The following is a 17,424-nucleotide window of genomic DNA, read 5'->3' as shown; positions in this document are numbered from 1 at the left end:
CATCCTCTGGGATTCTGTGCCCCAACACATCTGCTAATCCTCCACATTTGCATCTTTAAGACAGAACTTAAAAACTTCTCTCTTCAAGAAAGCATACAGCTTGCAATGACCCCGCTGCTGTAACCCCCCCAATTTACTGTCTCCATCCCTGTTATCCAGTAGAATGTAAGCCCAAAAGGGAAGGGCCTGTTCCCTTCTGTACCAGTTTGCCATTTTTATTCATTGTATTTTATATGTAAACCCTATTTACATGTACAGTACCATCTAATAAATGGTGCTTTATAAATAAATAATAATACTGCTTCATTCCTTCTTAATAGCCCCACAGAGCAGCATAAATAAGCTGTATACTCACCTCCCAGATCCTCTCCATTCCTCTGATCTCAATGTCATGTGACCCCTAGTGATGAGTGGGCACTACCATGCTTGGGCACCAACATGTTCAAATACTCGTAACGAGCAGTTTGATGCTTGGATGGCTCATGTACCAAGTATAAGGCTATGTGCCCACGGGAGATTGTACCTGCGGGCTTTTCTGCAAGTATTTCCGCAGGATCACGTAGCAACTCCACGGAATTCGCAGCGATCCATTGCTGTGGTATTTCTGCGGAATTGTATGGCAGGCAGTGCCTGCTCATCACTAGACGTTAAGAGCACTGGAGCATAGTAGTGCCTGCTTATCACTAGTGGTTACGAGCACTGGAGCATGGTAATGCCCACTTATCACTAGTCGTTAAGAGCACTAGAGCATAGTAGTGCCCGCTCATCACTAGTGGTTACGAGCACCGGAGCATGGTAGTGCCCGCTCATCACTAGTCGTTACGAGCACCGGAGCATGGTAGTGCCCAATCATCACTAGTCGTTAAGAGCACTAGAGCATAGTAGTGCCCGCTCATCACTAGTCGTTAAGAGCACTAGAGCATAGTAGTGCCCGCTCATCACTAGTCGTTACGAGCACCGGAGCATGGTAGTGCCCGCTCATCACTAGTCGTTACGAGCACCGGAGCATGGTAGTGCCCGCTTATCACTAGTCGTTACGAGCACCGGAGCATGGTAGTGCCCGCTCATCACTAGTCGTTACGAGCACCGGAGCATGGTAGTGCCCGCTTATCACTAGTCGTTACGAGCACCGGAGCATGGTAGTGCCCGCTCATCACTAGTCGTTACGAGCACCGGAGCATGGTAGTGCCCGCTCATCACTAGTCGTTACGAGCACCGGAGCATGGTAGTGCCCGCTCATCACTAGTCGTTACGCGCACCGGAGCATGGTAGTGCCCAATCATCACTAGTGACCACCACTCTGTCTGCAGCAAATCAGTCGCCATGAGACATTGTTTATTAGTGACTGGGGAGCTAAGTGCAGTTATTTTGTGTTGTACCCTGAGGATATTACAAAATCGTCATTCAGTAGTGGACAAAACCTTGAAAATATTAATATGAACCGTCTCGTTTTTTTTCCTGCAGTGCAGCTCATTGTACAGATAACACTAACGTCTCCCATACACATAAGACTAAAGTCTGCAAGATCAGCCGACAGCGGGAAATCTCCACATACCTCCACCTGCAGAGCCGCACACTGGGGTGGAGCCTACAATGTATGGGCTCCTTCCAGGTTAGTGGGCGTGTCCAGCTCGAGATATATGGCTGTTCTGTGCTTACAGGACCTGGGATGATGTCACAGTCATGTGATCTCGCTCTCGTGTGGGAGGAGCCATACTAGAGTTTCAGGTAAATAACTGATTTTCTAGGCAACAAGCTGCGATTGGGGTCTATATCCAGAGTGGGCTCTACAGGAGGAGGTATGTGGAGATTCCCCATTACGTTTTCCTCCCTCAGTAATGATTATCTCATTGTGTTCTTACATGGGATCTTTCTGATGTTACATCGTCATCTTCTCCCCATTCAGGTCCCTACAATATCGGATCCTCTCAGATCTTCTATAGAAGAGAATTCTCCTGATTGACCCGTGAAGGATGGATAGGGACAGGGACAAGATGGCGGAGAGGATATTACACCTCACCCTAGAGATCCTCTTCCGGCTTACTGGAGAGGTGAGAGATTCTGATGACGTCACATTACACCATTCTTATCTATGGGAATAACAGATGGACAGAACTGGAGAGGTGAGGACTCTGGAAATGTCTGTAGTGAGGTTTATTAATGTGTCTCTCCATATCCAGGATTACACAGTAGTGAAGAAGACCTCTAGTGATCGCTGTCAGGACCCTGTGTCTGAGGGATGGGGAAGACCCCTGAGCCCAATCACGGGGCCTCCACCGCACCCCCTGATACATGAGGACATCAATGACCAGAAGATCCTAGAACTCACCTATAAGATGATTGAGCTGCTGACTGGAGAGGTGACACTGCTGGGAATGCTGGGACATTATACAGTAACGCTATGAAGGGATCGGGGGATGACGGTATCATTGTATGTGTCAGGTTCCTATAAGGTGTCAGGATGTCACCGTCTATTTCTCCATGGAGGAGTGGGAGTATTTAGAAGGACACAAAGATATGTACAAGGACGTCATGATGGAGGATCCCCAGCCCCTCACATCACCAGGTAATAGACAGGACTAAATACACACGGCCTATAATTATCTGTATGTAAAGAATGAATTCAGTCCCTGTATGTGTTTCCTCCAGATCTATCCAGTGGGAGGACAACACCAGAGAGATGTCCCCGTCCTCTTCTTCCACAGGACTCTTCAGAAGAAAATTCTGATGTTCCTCCGGATGATCAGGTAGATGGAGAGAAGGTGTCATGAAATCTCCCTGTGATGTGTAGACGGCGGTGAAGGTCTTGTGTTCAGTCTTGTTATATCCACCAGTGTATGGCTAATACTTGGTGGAGGTGACAGGATAAAGCTGATCATAGACATTAGGTGTCTGGATCTTCTCACAATTTTCTGGTTATGGAGACTCTTGGTTAAAATTAAAAGCTGACAGTTTAGATTTATACAGGAACTATATAAAAACTACTGCTGTTATGTCATAATTCTATATCATGTTTATGATGTTTTCTGTTTTCTAAATCCTCTTACATGACTTCTCCATCTGTCTGTGACTTTTACAATTTTTGCTTTAGGATAAAGATCTGACCTATATGAATACTATAGAGACATATGTGAGGGGTGATGAGCAGTGTAAAGAGGAGATTCATACAGATAACCGCACAGGTGAGCAAAAAACACTATAATCTACAGTGCGGATAATAAGTATTTGATACACGGCCCATTTTGCAAGTTTTCCCACCTAGAAAGAATGGAGAGGTCTTTAACTTTTATCGTAGGTACACGTCAACTGTAACAGACAGAATCCCCCACAAATCAAGAAAATCCCATTGAATGATTTATAAATAATACATTTGCATTATATTGCATGAAATAAGTATTTGATACAATAGAAAAACTGATCTTAATATTCGGTACAGAAACCTTTGTTTGCAATTACAGGAGTCAGATGTTTCCTGTAGTTCTTGACCAGGTTTGCACACTGCAGCAGGGATTTTGGCCCACTCCTCCATACAGATGTTCTCCACATTTCTCAGGTTTGGGGCCTCTCACTGGGCAACATTGAGTTTCAGCTCCTTCCAAAGATTTTCTATTAGGTTCAGGTCTAGAGACCAGCTAGGCCACACAGGGACCTTGAAATGCTTCTTACAGAGCCACTTCTTAGATGCCGTGGCTGAGTGTTTTGGATCATTGTCATGCTGGAAGACCCAGCCCCGACCCATCTTCACTGCTTTTTTTTTCTTTGTTTAATTGTGACTGTCATGATTATAGACCTCTCAAGTCTTTGTAGGTAGGAAAACTTGCAAAATTGGCAGTGTATCAAATACTTAGTTACTCCACTGCACTTATTCTTTCACTGACTGAGATTTTTTCCTGAGTTGGTCTACGCCTGTGTGCCCCGCCTACGTTAGATGGGGATGCTAAGCAATTCCGTAACTTCATTAATCAGTGTACTATGCACTATGAGTTGCTGTCACATTAGTGTCCTTCAGATCTGTTCAAAGTAGCGTTTTTAATGTCCCACCAAGGTGGAGAGGCACTAGCATAGCTCAACCCCTTGTGGGACAAAGGAGATCCAATGACATGAATCTGCAGCTCTTTTTAGAAGCATTCAGCAAGGTCTTTGATGAGCCGGGTTGAGTCACTTCAACCATTTCCTCACCTCTCAGACTGCGACAGGGTAGTTTGACGGTGGGGGTGGGTCAATATTTAGTTCAGTTCCTTACACTATCCTCCGAACTGGGATTGAACAACAAGGAGTTGATAGCCGTCTTCTGGGAGGGTCTTTCTGGTAGCATTAAGTACGAGATGGCAGGTCATGATATCCTTATTACCCTGGACAAGTTAGTCTCCCCATCTATCCGGATTGATCTGAGGTTCCAAGAATGATCCAGAAAAGTGACACAAGACAAAAGATCCTTGCGTGTAGCTCCGTCCTTCTAGAGATCACTCATTCCTCATCATTCAGCGTCTGCTGTCTCTCCAGAATCAATGTAGACTACGTGACTGCTTTAAGATATCTGAGTACCGGCAGGAACACTGCAAATCCAAAGGTTGTAGAGGTAACCCTTGGCGACAAAAATTCCTCTTAGCCTTTGACTCTCTCTGTGGCTGTATCATCTGGAGACATTCGGTTCACAGAGGTGGCGTATCTGGATTCTGGATCTGCAGGAAACTTTATGCAACAAGTCTTGGTGGATCGCTATCGTATTCCTCTTCTATGCCTACAGAGTCCTTTGTTAATATCGTTGGTCAAAGGAAGAGCTTTTTCCGAGGCCATCCATTTCATTACAGAGCAGTTAGAGCTTCGAGTAGGAGCCCTGCATATGAGAAAGATCGCCTTCTATGTGCTGCCTAACCTGTCTCATCCACTTCTCCTAGGCCTGCCTTGGCTTCAAATTCACTAACGCTTCTTGGACTGGCAGTCTGGTGAGGTGCTTTGTTGGGGACTCGCCTGACGTGAGAGGTGTCTCATCTCTGTACGTCCTGCAAGTGCCTCTTTGTCACCATCCAGTTTGCTGGGTCTGCCGCCCACTTATTTTTTGTAAGCGGACACATTTGACCAGAAAAAAGCAGAGACATTACCTCCTCATAGGCCATATGACTGTCCTATAGATTTGCTTCAGTGATCCGTCCCTCCTCAAGGTCATATCTATCCTCAATCTCTGGCGGAAACTCGGGCCAAGTTAGACTACGTGTAGGAGAACCTGGCAAGAGGGTTTATCTAGAAGTCCTCTTCGCTAGCAGAGCTGGATTCTTCATCGTCAAGAAAAAAGATAATAATAAATAAAAAATACATTTTATTTTTACAGCGTCAACATAGTCTACAGCACTTTCCAATTAAGGATGGGGCTTTCTGGCCATGTAATAACTGTACAGGCCTCAATCAGATCACAATTAAGAATAAATGACTGTTGCCTCTCATATTGGAATAATTGGATCGTCTGAGAGGTGCCAGGATCTTACCAAGCTTGATCTGTGAGGAGCATACAATCTGCGCCACTTACAACAGGGGGACAAAATTTGTTGGCACCCTCAAATTAATTACTGCAATCAATCACTTCCTATAACCATTAACAAGTGTTTTACACCAGTTGTCTTTTGCAAACTGCTCCACGTCTCTCATATTTGAAGGGTGCCTTCTCTCATCAGCAATTTTAAGATCTGTTCACAGGTGTTCAATGGGATTTAGGGGTAATTTGCACGTTGCGACATCGCTACTGCGATATCGTCGGGGTCAAATCGAAAGTGACGCACATCCGGCGCCGGTAACGACGTTGCAACGTGTAAAGCCTAGATGCGCCGATAAACGATCGCAAAAGCGTCATAAATCGGTGATCTGTGTAGCGTCGGACATTTTCATAATGTCGCACCAATATGAGATACGATGTTGTTCCTTGTTCCTACGGCAGCACACATCACTGTGTGTGAAGCCGCAGGAGCGAGGAACATCTCCTTACCTGCCTCCACCGGCTATGTTGAAAGAAGGAGGTGGGCGGGATGTTTACGTCCCGCTCATCTCCGCCCCTCCGCTTCTATTGGCCGCCTGCCGTGTGACGTCGCTGTGATGCCACATGACCCGCCCCCTTTGGGTCGCCGGCCAGAGCGACATCGCAGGGCAGGTAAGTGCGTGTGAAGCTGCCGTAGCGATAATGTTCGCTACGGCAGCTATCACAAGATATCGCATGTGTGACGGGGGCGGGGACTATCGCGCTCGCAAGCATCGGCTAGCGATGTTGCAGCGTGCAAAGTACCCCTAAGTTCCGGACTCATTGCTGCCACTTCAGAACCCTACAGCGCTTTGTTCCATCCATTGCTGGGTGTCTTGTCTTGAATTACATTTATAATCAATGTCCTACTGGAAGATCTATGATTTAGGACGGAAACCCAGTATTCTGATACTGGACATTACATTGCGACTCAAAATTCAGGTTCTCCGGGAGTGCGTCTATGGCATGTGCGTGCACACAGCTGTCCTTATCTTAAAAGTGCTATTTCCTGGAAGTGCCTCTCAGCCTATCGCAGAGAGGCACGGGGTATTTAAGGCTATGTGCCCACGTGTGTGCGCTCTGCACCGCACCGTTTTGTCAATGCATGTCTGCTTCAGAGTGCAGCTGAAAAGCTCCGTTCTGAAACTTTGGTGACTGCAGAATTCGTGCGCTCTGGATGCTGCCTCTCCCTATAGACAGAATGGAGACAGCATGCAAAGCGCATGAAAAAAGTGACATGTTGCTTTTTAGAACACAGCGATTTGGCAGCATGCAAATCGCTGCATTCTAAAATGCAACATGGGCATGGATTATGCACAATCTTCATAGATTGTGCAGGGGACGCAGGACGCATGCAGTTACGCTGCAGTGCAGAACGCAGCGTAACTGCATGCAATACGCACACGTGGGCACATAGCCTAAGGCACTCTCCCACTAGGGAGAGCAGTGTGGTTAGTTTGTGGTCTGTTCCCTAGCTATCTATTTGTCAGGTCACCTTGTCCATGTCCATGCCAGTGTACAATGTCCTATTCCTGTTCCCCTGCCCTGTAGGTACTCCAGTACCTGTCCGTCCTGGTCGTGCCATCTGCCTCAGCCATCCTGGTAGTCTCTGTCTACATTAGTGACTGTGCCCAACTGTCCTGGCCGTACTATCTGAATCAGCCATCCCGATAGTCCTTGTCTACATCAGAGACTCTGCTAGTCTGCATCTGTGTCCGTCTCTGTTCTGGGAGTGGTACCTGGCAGGTGCTTAGTCACACCCTTCCCACTAAAGGGTAACCTTGGACTCCCCCTGTGGTCAACCTCTGCTTGCCGCTTTGCCATCACCAGTGGCAAGCGTAACAGTTTGCTCAGTTGCTGAATCCAGTTTTCTGCCTCTGTCTGAACTGTACTGTGAGTTGTCGCAGGTGTGGGATCAACAAAATCAACTTCCGGCTCACCTTCGGTCAGTGAATGTCCGCCTGAACGCTCCAGCCCTGGTGCCGTCTGAATCCAGACCCTCTCTGGCTGCTCCACCCCACTTTTATGGTGATCCCAAAGAATGTTGAGGTTTCATCAACCAGTGCACCCTGCACTTTAAGCTGTTGGCCCATCAGTTTTCTTTAGACCGTTCCAAAGTTACATTCCTGATGTCGCACCTTGGTGGAGAGGCTCTATCTTGGGTCAATCCACTTTGGGAAATAAATTACTCTATTACCTCTAACGTGTAGGAATTTCTGCAAGCCGTCTGTAAAGTTTTTGAGGAACCGCGGCTCAGGTTATCTTGACTGCATCTTCTCTTCTGCACTTGTGTCAAGGAGTTCTGACTGTGGGACAATATGCGGTTCAGTTCTGCACCCTCGATTCTTAATTTAAGATGGAATTATCAGGAACTTGCGTCTGCCTTTTGGGAAGTTTTATCCGGGAGAATCAAGTACTAACTGGCTGGTCGTGATATAACCACTACCCTGTGTGATCTTAAATTCTAGGAACGTTACAAGAAAGTCTTCTGTGTGAAGAAACCTATTCACCTGGCTCCATCCTTCTAGAGGCCATTTGCTTCCCAGATTCCAGTTTCCTCTCCTGTTCCTGAGCCTATACAAGTAAATAGTATCAAAATGTCTGATCAACAATGTGAAAATTGCCAAGCCAAGAGTGTATATGGAGGAGCACCCCGCCCAAAATCTGCCCTTTTAAAGCTGGAACCCTCTGCCTTTGCCATGGTAGGAGGGATCAACCTTAGCAAGAGCAGTCCCTCTTCTTTGCTGGTCCAGTCCATGTCCGCATTGTATGGAGGAGTTCAGTTCTCTTAGACAGCTCATCTGGACTCCGGTTCCATTGGGAAGTTCGGTCAGCGAGTTGTGATGGACCATTACCAGATCCCCATCCGATGCCTTCTGAAGCCCTTGTTGGTCCGTCGATGAAATGCTTCATTCCAAACCCATACGCTTCGTTTCTGAACCTGTGGAACTGCTCGTGAGAGATACGCATTCAGAGAAGATCTACTTCCTTGTTCTTACAAACTTGTTTTGTTCGTTTCTTCTAGGCCTGCCTTGACTCCGTGCTCTTGAGCCTGTTCTGGACTTGAAATTCAATGAGGTGTTCCACTGGGGACTGAAATGCCATGAGAAATTCTTGGTTAGTGCCCTTCCGTACTGATCTTCAGTGGTACCTTCTTGACAACTGGTCCTGCTTTCTGCCTGTCAGCCAACTACCATTAACTTTGATAAGAAGAGTGAGGAGTACCTAAGTGTCCTTGAATCTTCTGAGATATCTACCTTGGTTATTGGTTCTGTGTTTCATAAAAAGCCTTCCTAGCAATGACCATTCAGTCCTTCCTTTCCATTAGCCATTTCTTCTCCCATCAACTCCATGGTCATCTTTCTGGAGAAAAGACTTCCTTCAGGTCTAAGGAAGAGGAGGCATAAGAGGGGCGGGGACTGTAGCGCCGGCGTCCCTACACCACTCCACCTCCTCCCAGCAGTGACACCGTCTCACTCACCGATGCGGCCAGCCTGCACTTCCTTGCCTGACTTTCCTGCAGTCCTCCACATGGGCCTTCACTGCTTCCTCCTCCTGGGGCCTGTGCGTGCCGCACAGGTCGTCCAGGAGTGCGCCTAGGGCATGCGCGCTCGAAGCTGCCCTTCTCTTAAAGGGCCAACATGCCATTTCTTTGAAGTGCCTCTTAACCTATGGCTGAGAGGCACTGGGTACTTAAGGCACTCTCGCACTAGGAGAGGTGCCTGAGCAATGTGGTTAGTTAGTGGTCTGCTCCCTAGCTAGCTAGTTGTCAGATCCCCTTGTCCACTGTATGTGTCCGTGCCAGTGTATTGTCCTATTTCTGTTCCCCTGTCCTGTCAGTACCTCGGTGCTTTTCCGTCCTGGCCATGCAATCTGCCTCTGCTATCTGGGAGGTCCCTGTGTATACCAGTGACTCTGCCTGTCCATCCTAACCATGCTATCCACCTCAGCAACCCCAGTGGTCCCTTTCTACACTAGAGACTCTGCACGTCTGCACCTGTGTCTGTCCTTGCCCTGGGGGTTAGGTGCCACAGTCCTGGTCTCTGCCCTGGGAGTGGCACATGGCGTCCGTCTCACAATGGGTGCTTAGTCAAGCCACTCCCACTAAAGGGTAAGCCTGGGCTCCCCGCATGGTCAGTGAGTCTACTTCTGTTTGCCACTTTACCCTCACCAGTGGTGAGTGTTACAATGCCTTGAACACAGTCAATTTGAAAAAATTAGTGTGCACGCAGCCTAGTTTTACTTAGAGGTGCTAGTGAGCGGACCGTGGTCCACAACATCTATATTGAAAAAACACTGCACTCTCTCTCTCTAATTAACAAGACAGAATAACGTATTTGCAAAAACTCAGTGGAAATTTTTTTTTGGACAACTAATGTAGGAGACGTTTCGGCCTCGCATGGCCTTTTTCATGTCCAGTCGCTCCTGAATAGACAAAAGCAGATTCCTGAAATGTGATGAGTGAAAGAAAAAGTATCTATCCAGTATACTGTGTAGGGAATCCCAAAAATCGTTCTGATAGCTTGTCTGACGGTCACTGGACCATTAGGGGTTAATGTCAGTGCCAGATTCTCGATAGGGACACCTTTTTCGCCTCCTTCCACGACACATGGCCATATCCTGGGAAGGAGGCGAAAACGGTGTCCCTATCTAGAATCTGGCACTGACATTAACCCCTAATGGTCCAGTGACCGTCAAACAAGCTATCAGAACGATTTTTGGGATTCCTTACACAGTATACTGGATAGATACTTTTTCTTTCACGCATCAAATTTCAGGAATCTTCTTTGCACACAGTCAAGGCACCAACTCATAAGCGGGCTTTACACGCTACGATATCGTTAATGAATTATTGTCGGGGTCACGATGATTTTGACGCACATCCGGCGTCATTAACGAGATCGCAGCGTGTAACACTTATGTGCGACCTTAAACGATCGCAAAGGCGGCCAAAATCGTTTGCCGCGGAGAGGTCGTCCTAAAACAAAATATTGTTTTCCTCTCATTAGCGATGCTGTTTATCGTTCCTGCAGCACCACACATCGCTGTGTGTGACACCGCAGGAGCAATGAACATCTCCTTACCTGCCTCCACCAGCTATGCGGAAGGAAGGAGGTGGGCAGGATGTTACATCCCGCTCATCTCCGCCCCTCCGCTTCTATTGGCCACTTGCCGTGTGACGTCGCTGTGACACCGCATGACCCGTCCCCTTACCAAGGAGGCAGATCGCAGGGCAGGTAAGTGCGTGTGATGGTGGTAAGCGAGGTTGTGCGACACGGGCAGCGATATGCCCGTGTCGCACAACCGACGGGGGCGGGTACGATCGCTTGCGATCTTGGTAGCGAGATCGCAGCGTGTAAAGCCCACTATAGTAGCAGCAAAACTACTCCAAAACATCTTTGAAATTCCGTCATATCTGACTGTAGATTCTGTGTTTTTTTTTTTTTTTTTTGTAGGTCTTTCCGTTTTTGTTAAATGCTTTATCAATATGCTCTCTCTTGGTTTCATATCTCCGTAAGACTTTTTCCCAGAAGGATTCTGGCTTACGTAAATTTTGGCAAACTGCAGTCTAGCTTTTTTGTCTCTGTGTAAGCAGTAGGGTACTGCTGGGTCTCCTGCAAAAGCCTTTAATTTCATTCAAATATTCGCTCTGACACTGATGCACACTGAGCCTGCAGGACAGCTTTATGTTATTTGGAACTTGATTGGGGCTGCGTATACACCATCCAGATTATCCTGCATTGCAACAGTTCATCAATTTTTCTGTGCAGTCCACGTCCAGGGAGATTAGCCATGGATTGTAAACTTCTTGATTATGTTGTGCACCGTAGACATCAAGATCTCTGGAGATGGAATTGCAACCTTGAGATTATTGATATAATTTTTTTTTTCAACAATTTTGTTTCTCAAGTCCTCTTAGACAGTTCTCTTCTCCTCCTTTATGTTCTCCAGATAGAGTCAAATTCTCCTCTTTTTATCTGGTTTCAGGAGTGATTTTCATATTGCCCACATCTTTTACTTGCCACTGGTGAATTTGTACAAGCATCACATGCTTGAAAAAAAGTTGTTTACCCACAATTTTGGAAAGTGTGCCAACAATTTTGTTTGGCCCATTTATGGAGTTTTGTGTGAAATTATGTCCAACCTTTTTTTCTATGTTTTTAGTGCTGTTTCAATACATACAAAGGAAATAAACACGTGTATAACAAAACATGTGTAGCTGCAATATTTTTTATAGGAGAAATACTTCATTTTCTGAAACAATTTTAAGGTTGCCAACACTTTTGGCCATGATTGTATTGCCATGGGTAGAGTTCTCGTACAATAATTTAAGCAAGGCATCGGCAAATTCGCTTTTCTTTATCGTTTATGGACAACAGCCCAACATTCACCTTCCAGTGTCAGTCACTTCGGGCATCCCTGTGGCTAATGTCTTCTCTAAGGACTTCTCCAGGATCTGGAGGGGCACCAAGGCCAACTTAGAAAAGTGTTCTGACTGGATGATGAGACATGTGGACAAGAGACGGACATTTGGATCCCCAATGTTTTTGCCCAGGAAATAAAGTGTGGCTCTCCTCATGGTACATCCGTCTCAAGTTGCCTACTTATAAGCTGGGTCCTTGCTTCATTGATCCCTTTTGAGGTAATCAAATCTATCAATGCTCTCGCCTACAAACTAAAGCTTCCTGCCTAGCGTCATGTGCCCAACTCCTTCCGCATGTCTCTCTTTAAACCTGTGGTTCTGAAATGCTTCTTCAAGGACCCTTGTGCCAGACCTTCGCTAGTTAGCATGAAAGATGTCTTTGAAGTAAAAAAAACATTTTGGCCATGAAGCAGGTCAGAGGAAGGACTCTATTCCAAGTGGATTAGCCAGGTTTTGGTCCTGAGGAAAGATCGTGGGAGCCCAAGGGGAACATCCACGCTACACTTCTGAAGAGATTCATGTTTAATCTGGTTAGGAGAGGGCTTAAGTAGGGGGTACTGTAATGCCAGCGGAGGTGCATCTGTACTTCCCCACGTCCTCCCTCCCCCCCCCCCACCAGAGAGATGCCACCATTTTTTTTTCTGTGGAGGTGTCTTCCTCTGATCTCGCAACTGTTTCCTGGTCCTCGCACACTTGCAAGTATCTCCTGCCTCTTGAAGGAGTAAGGTGCTCATTTAGAAAATGCCTCCAGCCTATGGCTGAGAGACATTAAGTATTTAAGGCATCCTCCCACTTTGAGAGGTGCCTTTACAACAAGGTTCCTGGCATGTTAGAGTTCCTCTGCACATCAGACTGTATCCAGTGCCCGTATCCTGTTCCAGAAACCTGACCTGTAACCTATGCCTGTACCCATCCAGTATCCTACTATATACAAATTTAAAACATAACCTCAATAATCGAGGCTAAAAAACACACCCCTCTCTCCAAGAAGGCTCAGTGTATAAACCAGTAAAAACAGAAAATTATTATTACATAGTGATTGGTCAACTTATTGTGGGTGTCTGTCAAGAGTTAAGGCCAAATATTTTACACCACCTTCCTATCTTTATAGGACCACGGGGGAACACTATTCTCCTTAAGGAGACTTTGCAAGCCAGTCTGGCTGCCAAGTAAGGGGACTTATAGCTGCCACGCCCCTCTAAGAAATATTCAAATTGTCTCTCCAGTAAAGGAGACAAACTCTAGCACAGCGCCACCTATTGGAAGTAGCGATCCTAAAAGTCACAAGTGGATTTTTAACAATCCTTTGCAATATGACTCAGGATATATAAGCCAGATCAGAATCACAATTTGCAGACACGGTGTTTCGGGGTGCTTGCCCCTCGTCAGTGCAAAGTATGGGGGTGTCTGATCTGGCTCATGAGAAAGCTATGTGGGGACCACAGGGGAACACTATTCTCCTTAAGGAGACTTTGCAAGCCAGTCTTGCTGCCAAGTAAGGGGATTATCTTTATAGGATAAGCTAAATGTCTCAAGACCTACCAAAACACCCACATCACCACAAAGAAGCAAATGATCAAGTCAGGTCAAGTTCAAAATGTATCCATAACTGACCAGTAATTGCCACTGATAGTGTCCAATATTCCAGCTTAAAGTGCACAAGTGCAAAAAAGCATACACCATACAGAAATTGTGACAATTTAACACACAGTATAAAAATATACTGTATATATGGATTGATCTGACCCACTCTCGATGAGTTATATGCCATGTCCCCTCCTGCACTATTCAGAACAGTGGGTCCTCCTCACGTAACACCAGGCGCTGTTATGCTGGGGTTCCTCCACTTAAAAAAATATGTTTTTATTCTACGGACGCATTCACTTTGCTCAATTCATAAGGGGAGTCTTCATACAGCAGCTATCCATGCTGCTGGGCCAGCGAAGATGCGTCGCTTCCTCTATCAGCGTGTTTCCTCTCTATGCCGCACAGGATCGCTCTACCACTGTGCTAATTTAAATGGCCCAGTCAAACCACGGCGCCTACGTCACATCCGGGAGACCAGTCTCTGCATCACATCTGGAGTCTCCAAGACCGCGTCATATTCGGGATCAACGCACCTGACATCATCGCAGGGAATCTCAACACTTCTTACAATGGACCACATGACTCACAGTGACATGCAAATATGTATCACCGCGGCATCTGTTAAGTCACACCGGGAGGTCAGTGGAGAGCATCACCACCAGGATCCACAGCAGTCTCCCTATAGAATCACAATTATATACACAGGAGCCATGTCACCTATAGTTTACATTATACAAAGGTGTCCATCCCCTTCCCTATCTGACAGTATCACTGTCATTAGAAATAACCCTTAATGTTACACATGTACAAGTCTCCCAAAACAGAGGGGAAGAGCCATGGTATCACCACAGACACATATATTCTACCATTCTAATCCTGCACAACAATATTTATGTTCCAGTGTACACCACTACAAATCACTATATTATCCTACAATACCACTAGAAAGGAATATATAATATTTTTCTAATTCACTCCTATATTCATATATTCATGATGGAATGATATTTACTTTGGCTTGTATCACCAATAAATGATTATAAAGCACTTGTTCTCCTTTCCTGAATCCACTTGCTCTAAAGCCATGGTTTATTTGAACATGACCAAACTGCTCTTTCCCTGTACCCTTCTTGTAGGGAGGGTATGAGACAGACACCACCTAATGGCACTGACTTAAGGCCGCTTTACATGCTGCGACATCGCTAGCCGATGCTAGCGACATCGAGCGTGATAGCACCTGCCCCCATCGTACGGCCGATATGTGGTGATCGCTGCCGTAGCGAACATTATCACTACGGCAGCGTCACACGCACATACCTGCTGTGCGACGTTGCTGTGACCGACGAACCGCCTCTTTTCTAAGGGGGCGGTTCGTTCAGCGTCACAGCGACATCACAGCAGCGTCACCGAACCGCCGCCCAATAGAAGTGGAGTGGCGGAGATGAGTGGGACGTAACATCCCGCCCACCTCCTTCCTTCCTCATTGCGGCCGGCCGCAGGTAAGGTGAGGTTCCTCGTTCCTGCGGTGTCACACATAGCGATGTGTGCTGCCGCAGGAACGACGAACTACTTCGTACACCGAGCAGCAGCGATATTCGAGAATAGGGGGGCATGTCACCGATGAGCGATTTTGACCATTTTTGCGACGATTCAAAATCGCTCATAGGTGTCACACGCAAAGACATCGCTAAAGCGACCGGATGTGCGTCACAAATTCCGTGACCCCAACAAGATCGCTTGAGCGATGTCGCAGCGTGTAAAGCGGCCTTTACAGTCATCTTTATAAGTCTCCAATGAACATATAACTGGTAATAATTGGTGACAAGCAAAGTGAAACATATGCCTTTGGGGAAGACAGCAGAAGATTGAAAACCTGAGCACAGTTTGGTGGCCAAACATTATAATCTGTTAGTCCCTACTTTGATATATATTGTTCTAGCCAGTTGATAATTTAATTATTACAATTTGTCTGGAAATGTTACAAACTATCAATATTAAAATATAATTTCAAGGCGATCTTATTGACAAATAATACATCAGGTTTTTTTTTCTTGGCAGATGACTGTACCAGAAGCTCAGAGAGACTTGTGATATTTTCAGATTTTGCGGTAGATGATCATGGTATTACACCAGATATATGTGAAGAATATACCGTTATCCCAGATAAACCTCCAACCATTTACAGTGAAACTCTACCAACTGATCCTTTACAACAGATCCTTTCTCCTGCTTCATCAAGGAGCAATAAGCAAAACAAAAATCACAGAAGCGTTATTGAAACTCAAATACACATCGAGGAGAAACCATTTTCATGTTCAGAATGTGGGAAATATTTTACAAGGAAAGCACATCTTGAGAGACATCAGAGAATTCACAGAAGGGAGAAGCCATTTTCATGTTCTGAATGTGGGAAATGTTTTAAAGAGAAATCCGTTTTAGTTGTACATCAAAGAATTCACACAGGTGTGAAGCCATATTTATGCTCAGAATGTGGGAAATATTTTAGACATAAATCATATCTTGTTACACATCAAAGAATTCACACAGGGGAAAAGCCTTTTGAATGTTTAGAATGTGGGAAATTTTTTAGAAATAAATCATATCTTTTTACACATAAGAGAATACACACAGGGGAAAAACCATATGCATGTTCAGAATGTGGGAAATGTTTTATGGATAAATCCTATCTTGCTGCACATCAGAGAATTCACACAGGGTTGAAGCCATATTCATGTTCAGAATGTGGAAATTGTTTTAAACAAAAATCATGTCTTGTTACACATCAGAGAATTCATTCAGGGGAGAAGCCTTTTTCATGTTCACAATGTGGAAAATGTTTTACTGACAAATCAGATTTTTTTAGACATCAGAGAACTCACACAGGGGAGAAGCCATTTTTATGTTCAAATTGTGGAAAATGTTTTCATAGGAAAACACATCTTGTTGCACATCAAATAATTCACACAGGGGAGAAGAAATTTTCATGTTCACAATGTGAGAAACGATTTACAAACAAATCAAATCTAGTTAAACATCAAACAAAGCACACAGGAAAGTAGCTATTTCTATAATCCATTTTATATGCATGTACAAGAGATAATATAAGTCATCGTCAAAGTAACAAATCAAAAGAAAGGAAAAGCAATTTAGAAAACCAAATAAATAGAAAATGTATACAATTACTAGCAATAACCATATATTGGTTTTGGAGAGACTGCTCTAAATTATTAGGACAGTTGCAAGCCAATCATATAGCTGGACTCCTCTAATTAATGGGCTGTCTGATTAATTAGAGAAGACCAGTTGAGAAACTAGAAGTTCCGATCAGATACAATTTTGTCTTTCCACACTTGATGTTAGAGCAAGTGATAGTTGGGCAACTTCCTTTCAAACTTGTTACAAATCCTTATTAAACATCTGCATTTAAAGCGTACATCTTTGTGTTTGGGTATATATTTCTTTTTTTAAACTTCTTTTTATAATAACCATAGTTAAACCATTAATATATCAGAATAAGCCAAACAGTCCCCACCACCACCCCCCCTCTCTGCATGCGCCCTCTAACTTATAGCGTCTATTAATATGGGATTGGGTTGTGTCCACTTATAATTTGTAACAGGTACCACGATGTGTGTTCAAACTGAGATCTAAACCTGGTTCAATGACACCTGGTAATGTGGGTATGAATGGGGACCATATTTCAAAGAACCTCTTTGCCAACTTTTCTTTGTCCGAAAGAGCATCCAGCTAGTCCATTTTAAATATGACCATAACCTTTGTTTGAATGAGTGGTAATGTTGGGGGTTTCCGGGCTGAGCCACTTATGTAGTATACTTTTCCTACTGGCCGAGGCCCATATAATGAGAGCTGCTTTAGTATGTCTTGGTATTTTTTTAGTTGATCCTCC

At 45.1% G+C, this 17,424-nt stretch overlaps 1 protein-coding gene across 1 annotated transcript in view; it reads left to right on the top strand.

Moving 5' to 3' along the window:
- The window catches only part of LOC142312837 (uncharacterized), a 173,345-nt gene extending 156,436 nt beyond the window's left edge, over positions 1-16,909 (top strand). Inside the window, exons 12-13 of the mRNA XM_075351821.1 lie at positions 4,610-4,624; positions 15,864-16,909. Of these exons, the coding sequence (XP_075207936.1) occupies positions 4,610-4,624; positions 15,864-16,576 (728 nt within the window). The 3' untranslated portion in view covers positions 16,577-16,909. The remainder of the gene's footprint in view (positions 1-4,609; positions 4,625-15,863) is intronic.
- Positions 16,910-17,424: the final 515 nt, after the last annotated feature.

This window comes from Anomaloglossus baeobatrachus, chromosome 5, assembly GCF_048569485.1.
Source record: "Anomaloglossus baeobatrachus isolate aAnoBae1 chromosome 5, aAnoBae1.hap1, whole genome shotgun sequence".
Taxonomy (NCBI): Eukaryota; Metazoa; Chordata; class Amphibia; order Anura; family Aromobatidae; genus Anomaloglossus; species Anomaloglossus baeobatrachus.
This window is presented reverse-complemented; position numbering and strand designations above follow the sequence as displayed.